This window comes from Bidens hawaiensis, unplaced genomic scaffold, assembly GCF_021521415.1.
Source record: "Bidens hawaiensis isolate Kalapana, Puna unplaced genomic scaffold, B.hawaiensis_p1.1 tig00000416_1, whole genome shotgun sequence".
Classification (NCBI taxonomy): domain Eukaryota; kingdom Viridiplantae; phylum Streptophyta; class Magnoliopsida; order Asterales; family Asteraceae; genus Bidens; species Bidens hawaiensis.
Window position 1 is genome coordinate 5,319,459 of NW_027491029.1, and position 21,531 is coordinate 5,340,989.

At 39.7% G+C, this 21,531-nt stretch overlaps 1 protein-coding gene across 1 annotated transcript; it reads left to right on the top strand.

The window, feature by feature from the left end:
• The first annotated feature begins 840 nt into the window (after window positions 1-840).
• LOC143624648 (uncharacterized) lies at window positions 841-1,383 on the top strand. Its single transcript, XM_077095227.1, has one exon. The coding sequence runs from the start codon at window positions 841-843 to the stop codon at window positions 1,381-1,383; it is 543 nt and encodes a 180-aa protein (XP_076951342.1).
• The last annotated feature ends 20,148 nt before the right edge of the window (window positions 1,384-21,531 follow it).

The following is a 21,531-nucleotide window of genomic DNA, read 5'->3' on the forward strand; positions in this document are numbered from 1 at the left end:
GGTATAACAGGGACGGTAACCGGGGTGGTAATTCATTGGGTAATAAGAATTAGGACCAGTGGAAGGGTCCTCGGGAAATGGAGACGAGTCGGTGCACTCGAAGTTGGATGCTTTGATGAAGATTATGAGAGATGATCAGGTTGATACTAAGAAACAGTTTGAGTTATGGGATAAATCGGTGGAGGCAATGTCAAAGCAGATTGGTTAGCTCGCAGCAGTATGGCAAGTTGCAGAAGAGTGTGGGTCAACTTCTGAGTGATACCACAGTCAAACAGAACCACTACAACTCGAGTTTGAAAAAGCATGTTAACCAGGAAAGTACATTAAGAAATGGAAAAAGGTATGATTATAAAGTTGGGGTTCCACCACCACTGGTTGAGGGGGAAGTGGAAGAAATTGATGAAACACTCGTCAGTGATGACGAGCCGGAACAGGTTAATTTAAATGAATCTAACAAAAGTGAAAACAATATTAATAAACCGGTCCTGAGAGATGACACCAAGAATCCTAAGGACAAGGGGAAGGTGAAATTGTTCCCTATACCGATGCGATGTTGACGACATCTAAGGAGAAGACGGCATCCAAAAGGGGCCCACAGCAAGAAGAAATGTGGGAAACGTTTAAACAAGTTAAAATTAATATTCCCTTTCTAGATGCCATTAAACAGATTCCCGCGTATGCGAAGTACTTGAAAGAATTGTGCACACAAAAGAGGAGTCATAAGATTCCCAAACAGATTTACTTACCGATAATGTGAGTGCAATCATTTCGGGTGCTCTTCCACCTAAGCTACAAGATCTGGGAATACCCATTATACCCATTCAAGTGGGTGATTTTAAAATGACACGGGCGCTTCTAGACCTTGGAGCTAGCATCGGTATTCTCCAGGGAAGTCTATACGATCAGTATGACTCCGGTCCGCTTCGGGCAGCCGCCACCACAATTGTTTTAGCTGCCCAAACTTCGAAACTTCCTCTAGAGATATTGACTGACTTTATCGTCAAGGTGGAAGATTTTTACTTTCTATTTGACTTTTTGGTCATCGATTATGTTTTGGGAGAAAGGATCGAACATCTCACAGTTATCCTCAGTAGGCCTTTTTCGGCCACCGCAAATGCCAACATTGATTGTACAAATGGTACCGTTGACATGGCATTTGGTAACCGTGAGTTGAGAATTAATGTTTTCACAAATGTAAATAATTCTCTGGTTGATGACGGGTGCTTCATGGCTGATGTCATTGACGAGTGCATTCCTCTATACAACTCTGTCGTTAGCACGGATGGCACAACGGAGAAGTGTTTTTTATTTGACAGGTTACATATGGAAACTGATAAGTTGCTGGAAGAGGAAGAGAGACAGTTGGGGGTTGGAATTGTGTGAGGAGACCGTCCACCATGGTCAGTTCAGGTGGAATTGTTACTCGAGAAAATAGATGCCGGGCTGAAACCGTCATTATAGGAGGCACCAAAATTCGAGTTGAAGGAGCTCCCAACACATTTAGAATATGCATTCCTTGGTAAGAATGAAACTTTACATGTTATCATATCTTCTCATTTATCTTTTGAATCAGAAAGTGCTTTGATGGCGGTACTGATTGAAAACAAGGAAGCAATCGGGTGGACGATAGCGGATTTGAAGGGAATCAGCCCTCAATGGTGATGCATAAAATTTTAATAGATCCGGATATCAAACCCGCACACGATGCTCAAAGGAGGTTAAACCCGATAATGCGGGAAGTGGTGAAGAAAGAACTGCTGAAGTGGCTAGATGTTGGGATTTTTCCATCTCTGATAGCACGTGGGTCAGCCCGACTTAGACATTACCGAAAAAAGTGGGCATCCAAGTTGTCAAGGATGACTCCAGTAACGAGGTGGCCACCCAGCTGTTAAACGTGTGGCATATTTTTATTGATTATCAAAAACTGAACGCGACTCCATCGAGAGATCACTTTCCGCTCCCGTTTATCAATCAAATTATTGAAAAGCTATCTGGTCAAAAAATTTATTTCTTTTTAGATGGGTATTTCGGGTACAACCAGATAGCTATTCATCTAATACTACGTTTATGTGTCCGTATGGCACATTCGATTTAGGCGAATGACATTCGGTCTATGTAACGCCCCCACCACCTTTCAAAGGTGCATGATCATTATTTTTTCTGATATGGTGGGGGGTGTCACACCCCAACCTACGGCGGAAATGCCGGGGCGAACCGATTGCTCACAGCTTTTCAAAGGTTACTATATGCAATATTAAAAGTGTCAATATCTATTAAATAATTTCAAATAGAACAATTACAGTTAAGTACATCAAGTATAGCGAAATTACAACAATGAGTAATTAAGTTTGTATCCTAAAAAGCATCTCTACGTGATCTTCATCTTGCTAAACAACCAAGCTGATAACCTGCAAATGCGTATAAAATATATTTTTTGGTCAACAACACATGTTGAGTGAGTAAAACACCAGTTTAAGACACTACTGTAATAGTATATATAATATATAAAGAAAGATGCTAACTGTTCCTGTGAGATAGACAGTTAAACCTTAGCACATACACAAACAATCAAGCATAAAGAAAGGGCTAAACCGTTGCCATGCGAATGGGCATTGATTACCAAAAATGAGGTGTCAGTGAAACCATTGTCAATGCGTCGAACGCCGGCCACTACTACGGTCGTATGATCATACTAGACTGAGAATATGTTGGACCTCTCCGAATGCGGAAGCATATAAAGTAGGTAAGCAAGTAGCAAGTTAGGCGTAAACTGATATACACACTTGGATTAAACAGTTGCGATTTTGGATAGTAGATAACAGATAAATGTGATACGATACGCATATGTCCCCAAAAAGGTTAAAAAGAAGTAAAAGGGGGAGTGATTACTCACCTGATCGGATGAACGAAATACAAATAATGATGGTGTGAGAATGATGAACCCTTCGGGATACACCGACAAGGATTCCTAGTTAAATGATAATAATAAGAATTAATTATAGAAGATATAACACAACTTATTGAATTAAGATTTCGATGTTATTTGAGTTATGTTTGGAATTATGATAATTATTGATTAATCGATTTAACTTTACCGTCATTGTTAATAATAGTCTTACTAATTATAAATCCCCTAATAATTACCCATTGTATAATATATAATTAAATACTTAAATAATTTAATTAATATAGGATATGCTTGAAATAATAAGATCTAAATAAATATACAAATTAAATAAAATAATTTAACTAAATATAAATTGAGATATACTTTTTATTATTTGAATTTTTAAGAAACAAATATAAAGAAATAGATAATCATATTATTTTAATAATATGTAGTTATTTAGTTATAATAAGTAGTAATACATAAATAATATTTTGTTTGAGACTTGTATAAAAATCTATTTAGTACGATTATTTTATATATATATATATATATATATATATATATATATATATATATATATATATATACATATTTAAAATGAAAATAAGCAAATTTTATAAAATGTTCAACGAGGAACGAGGGTTTAAAATGTCGAGTTTTAAATAAAAAGAATAAGGGTTAATATTAAAATATATTTATAATAGATATACATAAACAAAAACTTTTAACGAGATGTACCAAGAAACAAAAAGCCAAGATGTAGGTTTTAAAATAAGATAATTTTTATTTAATCATTAATAATAATTATAATTAATTAATTAATCATTTAAATATATAAAAAGAAAAGCAAAATAAAAACCGCCTCTGCCCAGATTCGAACCCGAGCAGATGGCCGGTTCACGTGAACAATACAGACACACCCAAACAATCTGTTCTACCCAAACCTATTGCTAAAACCTAGAAAAAAACAAATATAAACAGACAGGTGAATTATTCCCCCAAATCAACATAAACCCTAATTCCTAAATCAATTAACCACTGTATTTTAGTTTAATTGATCATGGGGCTAATGAAATAGAGACTAAAACGAACTAGTATCATATATTAGTTACCTTCTACGATACGGATTGAAGGCAAACAAGGACTTAATTCCGATGGGCTAAACGCGAACCAGAAACAGGTATCGAAGGCCGATCAATTGAATGAGACACAGGGTTTTAGTAGGTGCTGCTAGCATGATTGTGTGTGTGCCATGAATTGGATTTTAATGCATCGATTATGTGTAATAATAATCTAGGTCATGAACGGCTTGTATAACATAAGAAATACATATTGATTAGATTAAGGTTTCCTAATTCAATTGTAAGTTAGGCCGGATATGGCATGGTGAAAGGTTTCCATATATCAAATCTTTGATTATCACGTAAATTGCGATCCAAGCTAAAGATTTGGGTAAACGAATTTGTTAATCGGGTCTTGGGTGTGGGTTTGGATCAGGGTATGGTTTTGGGTTTGGTTCATACTAAAATAATAATTAGGCAGAATTGTTATTTAGTCCCTTAACTATGGGTGTTGATGCAAACTGAGTTAAAAGTTATCTTTAGGGAAGTAAAATGTAGTTAACTCAAAGTTTAATAATAAAGAAAAAAGAAAATAATAATAATAATAATAATAATAATAATAATAATAATAATAATAATAAAATGAAATAGTTCAAATATTTTTATTGATTAAAATTTCCCGAAAACGAAAACGGGTCGGGTAATATGTAAGTGAAAGATCCGAGTTTTTACAGTGCCTGTAACATCCGGCCCTTCGCACCACCAATATTGTCCGCTCTACCCACGAAGAGAGCTCATAGATTTGTTTTTGGTTGTCTAGATGGAGACTTCCCAGGAGGTCACCCATCCTAGTATTACTCCCACCTAAGCATGATTAACTATGGAGTTTTCATGTGCTTCACAGCCAACTAAGCCCAAAACGCGTTGGTGATTGAAGAGGCAGGACATTTACTTATGAACCAAGAATCTCCCTTGTCCATGGCCGATATGGGATTTGCCTAAGAGTGGGACGATGTTATGTTTGCCAAGGGTGTTACAGGGGAGTCTTTAGAAATTTTCATGGATGATTTTTTGATTTTTGGGAACATCTTTCAAAGCATTTTTAAATTAACTCGAAAGAGTATTGAAAAGATGTGTTGAAAGGAACTTGGTTCTTAGTTGGGAGAAGAGCCATTTTATGGCCCAAGAGGGGATTGTTTTGGGCCGTGTCGTGCCGAGTCGTGGGATTGAGGTGGGCCGAGCTAAGGTTCAAGTTATTTCTACTCTACCTCATCCCATGAATGTCAAGGGCATTAGATCATTTTTGGGGCATGTCGGGTTTTATAGACGATTTATTAATGGTTTAGTGATATCACTAAACCATTATGTAATTTATTGCTAAAAGATGCCCTGTTTGACTTTGATGAGGAATGTGCTAAAGCCTTTGACATATTGAAATTGAAATTGGTTGAAGCCCCGATCTTGAAATCACATGATTGGAATTTACCTTTTAAAAAAAATAATGTGTGATGCAAGTGATTAGGCGGTCGGGGCTGTTTTGGGTCAACGGATTGACAAGAAACCCGTTGCCATATATATGAAAGTAAAACTCTTTCAGGTGCTCAATTGAATTACACAACATCCGAGAAGGAGAACTAGCATTAGTATATGCTTTAGATAAATTCCGGTCTTATATTTGTGGTAGTAAAGTGATTATTTATTCTGACCACTTTGCAGTCAGGTACCTTATGGACAAGTAGAACGCAAAACCGTTGCTTATTAGATGGGTTTTGTTACTTCGGGAATTTGATTAAGAGATTTAGGACAAGAAAGGAAGTGAAAATGTTGTTGCAGATCATTTGTCCCGAATTATAGTGGAAGATGGAGACAAGGACGGTCCCATTAACGAGTCTTTTCCGGATGAGCACATTTTGGCAGTCTCACAAAATCCCTGGTTTGCTCATATTGTTAATTTTAAAGTTGCTGGTAATATACCGGAGGATTGGCAAAAGAGGAAAAAACAGAAGTTGATGTCACAAGCTAAACAATACATTTTGGATGACCCGGACTTGTTCAAGATTGGTGCAAGTCAGTTGATCAGACGATGCATACCCAAGGAGGATGTAGATCGGTGTTGGAACACGTGCATTCGTCCGAGTGTGGGGTCACTTTAGTGGCCAGAAAACTGCTAGAAAAGTCCTTACGAGTGGCTTCTCTTGGCCATTGTTGTTTAAGGATGCTCATGAGTTAGCAACACACTGTTTAAAGTGTCAACAAACCGGGAGCATTCTAAAAGGATGAGATTTCCTTGAACCCGATCCTTGTAGTTGATATTTTTTATGTGTGGGGGATCGATATCATGGACCCATTTTCACATGGTAATTTATACATCCTAGTGGCCATCGACTATGTGTCTAAATGGGTTGAGGTGATAGCCACTAGGACAAATAATCACACGGTCGTTTGCAATTTTGTGCAAAGTAACGTATATATTTTCAATATTTTGAGTCCTCCGAACCATCATAAGTGATGGGGGATCTCATTTCAAAACTTTAACTTTGGAAAAATTCTTAAACGATACGGTGTAGATCATAGAATTGCAACACCTTACCATCTACAAATGAGTTGACAAGTTTAGGTATCTATTCGGAAAATTAAACAGATTTTACAAAAAACAATTCGGACGGACCGCAAGGCTTGGTCAACCAAATTGACCGAGGGCTACCGAACCGCTTATAAAATGCCGATTGGAACCACTCCTTATAGACTTGTGTATGGAAAGAATTGCCATTTACCGGTAGAGATTACACAAAGAGCATATTGGGCTACTAACCAGGATAATATGAATTATGATGATGCAGGTAAGGCAAGGAAGTTGGCTTTGTGTGAAACTGAAGAGTTAAGGGACGAGGGGTATGATTAGGGGTGTGCATGGTTCAGTTCGGTTAATTTCGGTTAATAACCAGTATCAAACTTGGGCTAAAATTTTGTTTAAAAATACATGAAAGAATGTTTAAATACATGAAATGAATGCATTACTACATGAAATAAAGGTTTAAATATATGAAATTGAGATATTAATACATGAAATGGAGATATAAATACATAAAAACAATAGTATTAAACTATTAATGCATATAATACATGAAATAGATGGAAAACAACTTGAAATATTAAAAAATGAAGAGTTCGGTTCGGTTTTGTTAATTTCGGTTAATTCGGTTTTGGGTTATATCGGTTCGGTTTCATCGGTTTTCGGTTTGGTTTCGGTTAACGATTCGGTTATTGCTCACCCCTAGGTATGATTGTGCATCCTCTTACAAGTCAAAGATGAAGAAATTTCACGATGCTAATATTCAGTTGAAGAACTTTGAAGTTGGACAAAAGGTTTGGTTTTACAACATAAGAATGAAGCTCTTCCCTGGTAAGTTAAAAAGTAAGCGAACATGCCCGTACTTGGTTGTCGGAATTGGAAATTATGGTCAATTTGAGATTGAAGATTTTGATAACCGTTTGAGACAAAAGGTGAATGGATATAGATTGAAGCCATATATGGAAATGAAGGACATTCACAATATGGAAAAAGAATCAGTGAGTTTCATTGTGACTTCAACGATTTATGAAGACACTTGAGCATTCAAGGCATTGTCGAGCTGTAGACACGAAACTCAGCGCTTATCAGGAGGCAACCCGGGGTTTGCAAGTGTCTCTCCAATTTGTTTTCAGTTTATTGAGTCATGTATTGATTGTTGTCTTGGGTTTTGTGCAGCAAATATCAAGTGTGCGGAAGCTTGTAGGTGGACTTGCATTCTCATGAAGTTCGATAACAGTTTGGTCATATACACGTCTTCCTAGGTATGTAAAGTATGTTTTGAGTTTGGAAACGTGTTCAGGGTGTTGACGGGATGAAGAAAAGTGGTCGGGTCGGAAAATGTCCGGACCCAATTTCTGGCGAAACTTTCTGTGGAAAAGGTCCCATCGCGATACGCGATGGTCTCATCCACATAGCCATCACGTATCGTGATGGTTATATATTATAATTCTGGAAATGGAGTCTACGCGATATGCAATGACGTCTATTCTAATACCATCGCGTATCGGATGGTCATTGGTATTCCTGATACCTGTGACGTTATCGCGATACGCGGCGACGTCCTTCACACCCATCGCGTTTCATGATGGATCCAAACCCTAATTAAATTAATTTGGGCCGTGATTCTTGATGGCCCATTATTTTACCCATCGTGTATCGCGATGGGCGATGGATAATCCGAAAAAAATATAATATAACTGGTCATCTTCTCCATTATTACCACCACCGCCATAACAACCAACACCCACCAACATGCTTTGCCACTACCACTGTCACTGAACACCATCGCCGGCCACCATAGTCCCAATCACTACATAAAAATCACCGTCATTGCCATCCACCTCCATCCAACCAACCACTATCATCACCACCATAATCAGTCACCACACACTATCACCACTACCAGACGCCACCGTTCACCGCCATTCAATCGAGTTAGTAGTTCAGTGTCTAGTGTCTGTAATCGAGTTAGTTGGATTTGTGTTTTGGATGTAAGCGAAGTTCTCACAAGTTCGCTGATATAGGCGAACTTGTGGAACAAGCGAAGTTAGGGACAACTTCGCCTAAACATGCTAGGCGAAGTTGTAGTGTATATAATCAGCTAGGTTACGGCTGAGATGTTAATTAGTTTAGAATTCGAGTCAGAGAGTTTACGGGTTTTGTGTAATCAGTGATTTGATATCACGTGTTTCCAGTTGCAATACAACGTGTATTTGTTTATTGTAACGTGTGTTCGATTGTGTTATCGTGTATCGTCTTCTACGCTCGTAACGTCTTACGTAGGGATTCCGCACCTACGTAGAACGAGATATTCCGTGTAGATCCGGCTGGGAACCTACAATTGGTATAAGAGCTTTTGCTCGTGATTGTGTGGTTCGGGATTATCACGCGGGTGTAGAAATCGTTCCGTTCGACTATTCGCGGGACGAGTTTACCGAGTTTTTGTGTTCTACTCACCTCCCACCATCAAAAACAACCCATAACACCTTCACAAACCTCGCAAAATCCAGAAATCAAACCTGCAAAATCATCGTGTTCATCAGGCGAAGTTGCCGCTACTGTTCGTAGGGTTTCGGCGAAGATATAAGGTTAAGCGAAGTTATCCACAACTTCGCCTACCTCTCAAGTTCGCTTATCTCAAGCGAAGTTACCCACAACTTCGCCTACCTCCCAAGTTCGCTTAACTTAAGCGATGTTATTCTCAACTTCGCCAAATCAGGCGAATTTAAAAAGGGAGAGCGAAGTTACGAATTCAAGCGAAGATAAGACTTAAGCGAAGTTAACTTTAACTTCGCCTACAGTACTGTTAAAAATAAAATTTTTATTTTTCGGGTTTCTTTGTGTTTCGTGAAAGATGTCTTCAATAAATATTACGGAACTGGTGAAGATGGAAGTGGAAGCAGGCTCAGCTACTAAGGCACCGAAGATGCTTAAGGGAACCGATTTTGTAGCGTGGAAAGATCGGTTTGAGCAATATGTCAAATACCAAGATGCTAAGATGTGGGTGTGCATTCAAGACTGTTACATTCCACCAACTGCTTTGTATGAGGGTCGTGAACAGATAAAGAAATACAATAAGATGGAAGAAGAAGAGAATAAAATGTATGAGACTGAAAGCAAAGCTCATGTTGCGATTACTATGGCTCTTCCACAAGAGATTCTTCACACCTTCAGGAAGTATAAAACTGCCAGAGAGCTTTGGGAAGCACTTGAGAACCGTTTTGAGGGTAATGTGGGGATACGTGCATCGAAGATTAAATTACTCAAAACCCAATTCTCGGTGTTCAAGTACTTGAAGAATGAATCACTTGATGATACCATCACTAGATATTATCATCTGATGACCGAACTAAGCAATTATTCCATTGCTTACAAAGAAGATGAGATCGTGGAAAAGCTACTTGATGCTCTCCCACCGAAATGGGAGATGTACACTGTCTTGATGAGAGAAGACAAAGAGTTTGCCGACTATGACTTGGAAACAGCAGTCAACAAACTAAGAACTTTTGAACTTAACATGGTTCGAAAAGAGACACCTACTGATCAGGTTCAGGATCCGGGAATGTATGGTGCAAAAGTTAATTCAAGTTCAAGTTCGAAGTCTGAATCATCTGCTTACTACTCTAAGGGAGACTCGGGCGCTAACTCAACACATGAAGGTCATGTATCTCTCAATATGAATGGTGATGTGTGTTTTGTAGCTGGTGGATCAAATGCTTCTAAACCTCAAGCAACCAAGGGTAGTTTTTCCCCAAGTGTTTCGAACAACAGCTACTCAAAGATGCCCATGAGTGTTAAATCTGCTGAACAGCAGTTTGCTCACTATGCATCTTTCATTGCTTCGTATGAAAATTACATTAAGGGTAAGATTGTTGATCCTGCAACTTTAGATGAAGACTATGATCAGATCGATGCTGATGATCTGGAAGAGATGGATCTGCAGTGGCAGATGGCGATGATTGTGAGAAGGGTTAAATGGTTTATGAAGAAGACTGGTAGGAAGTTTGTTGGTGAAAGACCGGGTTTTGACAAGTCAAAGGTTCGGTGTTACAACTGTCAACAGAATGGCCACTTTGCAAAAGAGTGCACAAATGACAGAGTTGAACGCAGTCAAAACAGGTCTACACAACAGAGTGGGGGTGGTAATGAGAATAGAGCCATGATATCCAGACTGAACGAGGAGTACAACTGGAATCTGCATGTTGAGGAAGTGTTCGAATAGGCCAATTTGGCGAACATCGAAACTGCAGAGAGTGAGAAAGTGACTGGCGAAAATGAAGCTTACATGGCAGAAGTGACAGACCAGCTCTCCGAGGTAAGTACCAAACTCCCTTGTACTAAATGTGAAAATCTGTCTGAACAATTGACAACTATAACTGATCAGTTTGTTAGTTTGGATGCTCAATTTAAAACATTAAAAGAAGATCATCATTTCACTAAAGCTAGAGAAAACAGTTATAAGGTAAAAATAAAAGCTAGTGAGAAAGATATTAGAAGTTTTAAAGCCAGTCTAGCTGAGAAAATACAAGTAATTGATCTTAGCTATGAAGTGTTAGAAGAGAAAACCAAACTAATAGCTGAAAGGGATAAACAGATAGCTGATCACCAGGTGAAAGTGGTGGAACTAAACAGGAAACTTGAGCAATTTAGAAATTCCTCCGCTATACTTGATCACCTCGTTAGTGATCAAGGTTCCCCAGTTAAAAAGGGAGGAATTGGATATCATGAAGTTCCACCACCTTACAATCATAACTATACTTATGATCCTAGTAATCAGAAATTTGTTGATGTTGATTTTGGTCAGACAGTTCCGGTTAAGGTTACTATTAAAGATCCAGAAGTTAGTAAAGGCGAAACAAGTAAGCCTGTTTCAAATGTTAAGATTTCTGTTCCTAGTCTTATCTCATCAAATTCGGACAAGACATCCGAGTCGAGTGAGACAAAAGTAGAGGATGTGTTACTAAAAAGTGGAGAGGAAAATAAAACAAATGAAAAGAATTATCCACTAAACCCGTATGTCCCACCATATGTGAGACAAACGGGCAGTAATGCAGCCTCAACATCTAAAACAACTATTGATAAGAAAGTTGAATACAGAAGTTGTTTCAGATGCAATCAATTAGGACATCTGATTGCTGATTGTCCTCTGAAGCAGAGATTCAGAGGTATGAGGCCTTCAAAAACTGAGAATAGAACTAACGGTAATCACTATAATGGTAAAAATGAAAACTCATCAAAGTTCAGACATTGGACTAATCCAGGTTTTCAAAGAAATCGATCTCAGTTTTTCACTGCTAACAACCAAACCATAAGTAATAATTCATTTAATTCACGAAGGTTTGGATGGCCTCATAGACAATCTACAAGAAGGTATCCTTTTAGGACTTACCGAAATCATACTAATACTAACTTTGGACAGCCAAAGTACGGGATGTATCAACCCAAGACCAATAGGTCTTGGGTCCCCAGATTTTAATCCTCTGCTTTAATCGTGCAGGAACAATTGAACAGGGCTGCAAACAATCTATGGGTTGTGGATAGCGGCTGTTCCCGGCACATGACGGGTAACAAGAATTTGTTACACGACTGGAAACCTGTTCAGGGAGAAAGAGTGAGTTTTGCTGGAGAGAGCGGTGGAAGGATTACAGGAATAGGGACGGTGACTAATGGAAAAATGACGTTAGAGAAAGTGAATTTCGTTGAAGAACTGAAACATAATCTGCTGAGTGTTTCGCAGATCTGTGACAAAGAGTACACCGTGCACTTTACCAAGAATGAAGCGATCGTGCTGTATCCTGGTTTCAAGATACCAGAGGATTGGATTGTAATGAGGGCTCCAAGAGAAAAGAATACGTATATTATGGACATGAGGTCGACTGAGATGGCAACAGAAGAATCGTGTCTTCTGTCAAAAGCAACTGAATCGGAGTCCGAGTTATGGCATCGGAGAATGGGGCATATACATCTTCGGAAAATGAACTACATTGTCAAAAATGGGTTGGTGCTGGGTGTTCCCTTGAAGAATTTCAACTTTGAAGACCAATGCTTATCATGCAAAAAGGGAAAGCAGCACAAGAAATCCCATCACACCAAGAAGGTTAATTCAATAGTCAGTACCCTAGACCTACTTCACATGGATCTCTTCGGTCCCGTGAATGTAAAAAGCCTAGGGGGAACATCATACTGCTTGGTGATCACTGATGATTTCTCTCGATATTCTTGGGTATATTTCCTGAAGTCAAAGGATGAAATGGTTCAGATGGTAATAAATTTGATTACCAAGCTTGAGAATATTACGGGAAAAGAGTTAAATACATCAGGAGTGACAATGGGACAGAGTTCAAAAACTATCAGATGGAGATCTTCTGCTTACAGAAAGGGATAGAACACCAGTACAGCGCCCCGTATACTCCGCAACAAAATGGGGTGGCTGAGAGGAAGAACAGAACGTTAATTGAAGGAGCCAGAACCATGCTGGAAGATTCGAAACTTCCTGTGGTGTTCTGGGCTGAAGCTGTTGCAACAGCCTATTATATCCTTAATAGAGTGTTAACTGTTAAAAGATTGAATAAAACATGTTATGAACTTATGCATGGGAGAAAGCCCAACTTGAGTGGTCTCGAACCATTCGGGTCCCCGTGTTCGATATTAAAGACAAATTCTAAATTTGGTGAAATAGCCGACGAAGGTATTTTAGTCGGATATGTTGTTGGGACTCCCAACAGACGAGTCTTTAATACATCGACCAGCAAGGTTGAGGTGGTGTGTAACACTGATATCACAAGTTACAAATCACCAAAACCAAGCACCGGACCCGCCGGGGTTTTCGACTATGATAGACTTTTTAAATCTTTTAACATACCTTACTTGGATTGTGCAGAAGTTGATGAGAGATGATTTACGATGAGGAAGACACTTTGGTGCAACGACCACAGTATGATGAATGTCAACCTTCCTCGTCAAATGCTGTCGATACCCCTGCTGCCTCTACAGAAGAGGAATTCTTCAATCCGTTTCACTCTCAACAACAATCACCCATTGATGAGATACCTTCGAACCTGGAAGACAATCTGCAACTCAGTTCGGTTCCGACTACGAGAGTTCACAAAAATCACCCTTTGGAGAACGTGATAGGTGATCTGTCCGACGGTGTACAAACAAGACAAAGCTTGAATGAGCACACCTGTGTTTACACAAGCATTAAAGATACGGGCATAATCAACGAATGCTTGTACACCTACTTCATCAGCCAGATTGAACCAAAGAACTATCAAATGGCTCTCAAGGACAGCTCGTGGGTCGAAGCCATGCAAGAAGAGTTAGCCCAGTTCAAGAAGATGGAGGTATGAAATTTGGTTGCAAAACCGAAGGATGTGCATGCGATTGGCACAAAATGGGTTTTCAAATGCAAGAGAGATGAGAAAGGGATTATTATCAGGAACAAGGCGAGGCTGGTTGTAAAAGGTTTTAATCAGCAAGAGGGGATTGACTACAATGAGGTGTTTGCTCCTGTAGCGAGATTGGAAGCCATTCGATTGTTTTTGGCATTTGCTGCACACAAGGAGATGAAGGTATTTCAGTTAGACGTGAAGAGTGCGTTCCTTAACGGTAAAGTCGATAACGTTGTGTACGTTGAGCAACCTCCGGGTTTTCCTGACCCAGACTTTCCTGATCATGTATACAAGCTAAGTAAAGCGCTATACGGTCTACATCAGGCACCTCGTGCCTGGTACTCAACTATATCCGATTACTTGCTTGAGAATGAGTTTTAAAGGGGAAAGATTGATAGCACACTGTTCTTTAAGAGAAAAGGAAGCGACTTTCTTCTGGTGCAAGTCTACGTGGACGACATCATCTTTGCTGCATCAAAAGTCGCCATGTGTCAGGAATTTGAGGCCGTCATGAAAAAGAGGTTTGAAATGAGTGCTATGGGTGAACTAACTTTCTTTTTAGGACTGCAGGTTGATCAGAAGAAAGATGGGATGTTCATTCATCAGACTAAGTATGTCCATGATGTTCTCAAACGCTTCAAGATGGAGGACAGCACTCCATTTGATACTCCAGTCTGCGTCAACCATAAATTGGGTGCTGATTCAGACAATGATGCAGACGTGGACCCAACCCAATATCGGGCAATAATAGGTTCTTTAATGTACTTAACTGCTTCTAGACCTGATATTATGTTTGCAGTTTGTCTTTGTGCTCGCTTTCAGGCAAACCCAAAGGAATCTCACTTGAAGGGTGTGAAGAGGATATTGCGGTATCTCAAAGGCAAGCCTAAGCTGGGGTTGTGGTACACGAGAGGAGGAGACTTGGAGTTGGTCGCCTACACGGATTCTGATTATGGAGGGTGCAATCAGAATCGGAAGTCAACAACAGGTGGATGTCAGTTTCTTGGAGGCAGATTAGTGTCATGGCAATGCAAGAAGTAGACCTCAGTCGCCATTTCAACCTGTGAAGCAGAATACATGGCAGCATCGAACTGCTGCTCCCAGGTTCTTTGGATTCAACAGCAATTGCGCGATTATGGTCTGAATTTCACTCATACTCCTATTTGCATTGATAACACTGCTGCTATCTCAGTAACTAACAATCCCGTAAAGCACAGTAAAACTAAACACATTGACATCCGTCATCATTTTATACGGGATTGTGCTGAGAAGAAATTGATTGTGCTCGAAAAGGTTGATACGTTAGATAATTTCGCTGACTTGTTTACTAAAGCGTTTGACAAAACTCGATTTCAAAACCTTGTTGAGCTGAATGGGATGATCAATCCCGAGTAACCGTGCTTTTTGTCTTTGTTTTTTTTAATAAAAAAAAAAACGTCACTATCGCTTAGATTTATGTCGGTTGCCTCAGTTTGAAGGACATATCTTCGGATATGTTTGGTCCTCATTTCTACTTGTAGAATATGAGGATAGCCATTAACCAGATGACTGAAAGTGACCGGGGCGGTTTATGATGAGTTTTTATTCTTTCGCTGAAAATTCGTCAATCATACTTAGTGAGAAGGACACATACTTGTATGTGGTCGGTCCAGCTAATCCATTGGATCTTCGGGATAGCCGTTTACCTGAAAACTTCGATTTGATCGGGGCGATTGAAGTTAAAATTTTTATGGGAGATGAAATTATTTTTCAAGTCTACTACTTCGTAAGAAGTTCCTTTACTATGTTTAACAGAAAATTGATCCAACCTTGGAAAGTGATAGATATACTGATTCTGTGTGCTTAACTAGTGAAGTTATTAGGCCTAAAAGGCTTTAGAACAGTCATTGTATGTCATGGTAGCTTTTTATGGTGCGTAAAAGTAGAAGTGATACTAACTAAATCTACTCGATTTTACGTGGAAACTCCTTAAGAGTTGTGCATGTCTCCATATATATCTTTCCGAATGATAGGCAGAAAAGCGATTACCCAGTCATACACGAGCCCGTGAGTGTTCTGATTCCCGTGATTTCCGTGAAGATATCGTGTCAAGAAACTGCAGTGATCCAGATTCGGGACTTACAGTTGTTTACTTCTCTGAAGTTGTGTAAATACTTAAAAAAAAAAAATTGTGAGTTATTGAGACATTCTAGAGTTTATAAATTAATACTTCTCAATTAAGGTGTAAGAAAGAGAACGGGAAGCAGAGTCTAAAGAGCGAAGAGTACTTACTATTTAATCATACACTACGGGTCGAGGTCAACTCGGGGTGACTTGGGGAAAGCCAAATACGCTTTGAGAATAGATAGGAGACATCATAATTTCTGAGTTGTTGCCCATTTAAGTTTTGAGCTTAATTGAACCTAACCCGTATCACAGAAACGATGAAAACCATTTTAAATTATTTACCTGCTTACAACCTGTTTCTTTATGTCATAATACAGCTGAACACGGATCTATGTGACAGTCACGTAATTAGTATGATTCCTGTTCGGATCTTTTCTAAAACGTAGTAGTCCCTATCGAGACTGAAATTTGATCCCGTGTACTTTAATTGTTAAGATTTATTTTACTTATGTAGTTGTATGTTTTTATACCTGGTTACCTGGTTTTGATCGTATCATTTAATTCTTTAAAGGATGTTTTAAAACTTAATTGCAAATTGTTCAAATTATAGGGGTTTGTTTTGTAAAGTTTAAAACCCGGCGAACTTATTCTTAACTTCGCCTGTATAACTCTGACCCTATATAAAGGATTTTTAAGGTCAAACTGGTTATTATTTTCAAAACCCAGCGAACTTATCTTACTGAAACCTCAAGCGAACTTATCTATCGGTTCATCTGTGATTAATTTTACTTCGATTCTAATCCGATTAAAGGTGTGTAGGGTTGATAGATCGTATAATCTTTGTCATGGGTGTTAATCAAAGGTCGTTTCGAACCGATTCTCGACCTCTTCTTTCGAAACTTCAAATACCCGGTTTTCAAACTTGTTATTACGTGGTCGTAATCATATTGATCGTCTAGAACTTCATAAAAACATGTTTTACGAGATCCTCAATCTCCAAATTCACCAACTACACGTCGATTCGAAAACCTAACTGTTGCCGATTCATATTCAGGCGAACTTACAGGTTAGGCGAAGTTATTCTTAACTTCGCCTGATAATTAATCATGTAACAGTATATGAGGCGATGTTGTGGTTAGGCGAAGTTATCATTAACTTCGCCTGGCCCTTTTTGCTTAACAGTTAACAGACGAAGTTCAAGTTGAGGCGAAGTTGTTCCTAACTTCGCCCCACCCCTAACTTCGCCTATACAGAATAAATCATAACTTCGCTCATGGTAACAGGCGAACTTGTGACTTGCCTTGACGTTTATCTAACTTAGCCTGTTTGTTGCAGAAATGGCTGCTGTAGCTGGAGCAGGTGGTGCAGGTGGTGATGAAGGTGGAGATAACCAACGACAGTTTTTCCCGGGGCACAACATGTACATCACATTGGACCCGGATGCGAGCGGTGTTGATGATTTCCGCGAGATCATCACGTTTCTACTACGCTCGCGTATATTCCACGCGATTACCACAACACTGCCGATATCTTTGCCAAACATTGAGGATTTCTGGCAGACTATGGAATTGTCGAGTCGAGCCCCCGGTCATGCGTGCAACGGTCAATAATCAGATAGTTCAGTTCTCATCTGAACAGATTCGGGTGGCTTTGCAGTTCGGAGATGAAACAAGAGACGATCCCACAGACTTTGTAGCTCCATTCCGAGATGGTGCGTTTCTGAGGATGGGATATTCTGGTCCCTTGGGGGATACTCAGAGACGCAAGGGGTTCTTGCTAGACCAGTGGTGCTTTCTCATGCACGTGATGATCGTGTGCATGTCTGGGAGAAAGGCTTGTACTGATGGGATGGGCGCGACCATGCAGTCGGCGATGACTGCTCTGACTTACAATAAGCGTTACAGCTTTAGTCAGATGGTCTTTTACGAGATAGATCGTCAGAGAAGAGCGGTGGCGCGTGAGAAATTTCTTATGTATCCAAGATTCCCCCAAATGATCTTGAATCATGTTGCTCCCACTTTACCTCAGCGCCGACCGATTAGATACGTGGAAAGTGTAAGTAAAAGGATCTTCGCTCAGTGCAGATCTTCCAGTGCGAGGAGCAAACCTGAGCTCCGTCCTCGAAATACTCCACTATTTGGGTACTTGATCAACCCAGAGTATGTTCCAGCTAGTGGGGACGAGTTTCGGGATCCTCAACCACAACAGGCAGGAGCACCTCAAGCTATACCTGCTGCTCCTGTTGTGTCACCGGAGGAGAATGTAGACCTTGATGCACTGTTTGGTGGTCAAGGCTTCTTTGATATGGACCGGGTTGATCCTGAAGAAAATGTACAAGTCTCGGTTGCACAGGTTTCGAGAGTGAATGTGACTAGGGCAGCTATGATGGTGGCTGATTCTGATTCGTCAGATGATGAAGTGGCTGAAGCGAGAAGGATTTTGGTAACTCAAGAACGGATTCATGGGAAAAGAAAGAGAACCGATGATGATAGCGAGTCAGATTATGAGGAAGAAGTACATCAGTTGGTTCGCAGATCAAGAAGGGAGAGGACAGGTGCAGGTTCGGGAGCTGGTGAGAGCTCAAGGGTGGTACGTTTCACTCCACCCGCACTGTCCGGTATGACTATTGTACCTTCATCATTACCAGTTACAAGGCCAAGCGCCACGGATGTTCCCGTGGTGGCTACCTCATCTTCATTTGGCCTCCCACCCACTACATTCCAACTATCGGCTCCGGAGATCGTATCTTTGCCACCTCCAACTCTTACTCCAACGGAGGTCGTGGCAAGATTTATTGAGTCGACAGTTGTAGCGACTGCAGGGTTGTCAGTTACGATACCACCTGCGGTTACGTTTACGCCTACTTCTGAGGTCCCGGTTACATTGGAAATCCCTCCTCAGTACACTCAAGATATATCACATTTGAGGTTTGATTTCGATGCAACCTTATCAGACTCGGAACGAATAGCAGCGCTTGAACGGGTCGTGGCAGAACAGTCAAGGGTAAATCTTATCCAAACCCATGCTATTCAGCGCCTTGTTGCAGAGAATCAGATACAGTCATCCCTGCTGGTAGAACATGGCAAAATCATTGATGCTTTAAAGCAGTTCTTGGCATCTCAGGGGGAGACGAGCTGTAAGGGCGATGAGCTGAGGACTAAGAAGCGAAATGATCGAGACGATGATCCCAATGCATCGAAAGGTGCAGGTGGAGAGTTGCCAAGAACTGAACAAGCTCTTGGGACTTCCACATCTCAGGGGGAGTCAACAAGTGCGGCTGGCGGTACAGGTGATGATGTGGTGGTCGTGGACGTTGAGGAGATGGATGATGAGTTTGTAGGTGATGATGATGTATTACCAGTTGAAGAGATAGAGAAGATTGGTGCAGAGATTGTTATTGATAATGATATTGAAGAGGAGAGATTGTAGAAGAGAATGTTGAGCATGAGATTCCGGATGTTGATAAGGCAGATATGAGTAAAGATATGGGAAGTGATGAGACGGAATGGGAAGAGCAGCCAAGATGGAAAGAAGGCTACGCTCAGTGGTTTGTAAAAACGAAGAAACCGGCGGTCCCTACTATGTTCAAGAAGAGTTACAACATTAGAGGTTATGCTGAATCGAGAAAGGGGATTATATGCTGGATATATGATGAGCAGTTGAGGCTCTTTGTGATTAAAAGATATGATGGTGTTCAGTACTTCAAAAGGCTGTTGAGATCGTTGAATACATTGCCAGAATGTGAAGTGAAAGACTTAGCCATATTGGGATTGATAAACAGGAGTGATGATAACATGGCTAGAGTCATTGGGAAGATTGTTTGGAAGGAAAGTATAAAGGAGAAGAAGTTCGAGCTGTTGAAACCACAAAAGGGAAAACTTATTGAAGACAAAGATAGAGGGATGAGAGCAGATGGAAAGCCTTGGATGATTATGAAGTATAAGCCGATCCGGTGTCTTAAAGAGGTACCGATGAAACAAATGCCCAAGGATGTGCTCAAAGATCTGAAGTGGTGGTATGTAGATTGTGAAACAGCTGAAGCAGTAATGGAGGACGAAGATGAACAAGAGCTGCTGAGAGTGTATGATCCGATGCATCTAGTGAACTTGTCTCAAGCTGATCTGCAGGTGCTGAATGAGAAGAAGATATTTTATATTCCTGCTTGGAAAGACGAAGCGAAGAAATATCAAAGAGTTGTTTCGGTTTGTGTACGAGAAGGAGTTCATGCTTGAAGATAAAAGATTGAAGATTACAAGACACGTGCTTGAAGATAGAGATATGAAGCTACTGCCAAGGGGGAGTCTGTTGGTGCATGATGTCAGTAGTTCAGTGTCTAGTGTTTGTAATCGAGTTAGTTGGATTTGTGTTTTGGATGTAAGCGAAGTTCTCACAAGTTCGCTGATATAGGCGAACTTGTGGAACAAGCGAAGTTAGGGACAACTTCGCCTAAACATGCTAGGCGAAGTTGTCGTGTATATAATCAGCTAGGTTACGGCTGAGATGTTAATTAGTTTAGAATTCGAGTCAGAGAGTTTACGGGTTTTGTGTAATCAGTGATTTGATATCACGTGTTTCCAGTTGCAATACAACGTGTATTTGTTTATTGTAACGTGTGTTCGATTGTGTTATCGTGTATCGTCTTCTACGCTCGTAACGTCTTACGTAGGGATTCCGCACCTACGTAGAACAAGATATTCCGTGTAGATCCGGCTGGGAACCTACAAACAACACCACTGCCACTGTTGTATCATCCACCATATGTCGCCGTTATTACCAACCACCATTTATTATTATCGCATTCAATTTGACCCGAAACCGAGGTAAGATTACTTGAATTATGTTATTGTTTACATTGCAGGTTTGAACTTATCATTGTTATGTGGGTATTAGGTATGTAGAATTAGTTCGGATTTGATTAGATGTGGTAATTGGGTTTATTTGGTGAGGTTTTAGTTCCGGTGGATTAGAATTGTTTTTATGATTGCCGGGTGTTATTAACAAATTGTTAGTTTGTTATACTTTGGTGTCGGTTATCCTAAACTAATATAGTGACGGGTCGGGTTTTAATTTCAAAATTTGAAATCATTATTTTATTATTATTTTAATGATAATGAAGTTTCGGTATTAAACGATCATTTTGAACTTTATATAATAATATTTTATTAATATATTATACCACAAATCCAACATGTCATCTAATTAATTGTTTTGCCGACGTATGAATTAGTTGTTTGCACATTGTTCGAGGCAGTCGGTCGTTTGTTTTTTGTAAATAAATCGAGTCATTGGTTTATTTAGTTAATCGAGTTGTGGGGATGATTTGTTAGATTGAGAGTGAATTAAATATTGATTGTACCTCCCGTACTCAATCTCCATTCAGGCAGGACAATATGGTTTTATCTATACAAGGTATCCCCGAATTTTTTGTTTTTATTTAATTTTTATTTTTATTATTTTATTATTTTAATATTATTTTATTTTATGGGATGGCCGCGACAGAAATTCTATACG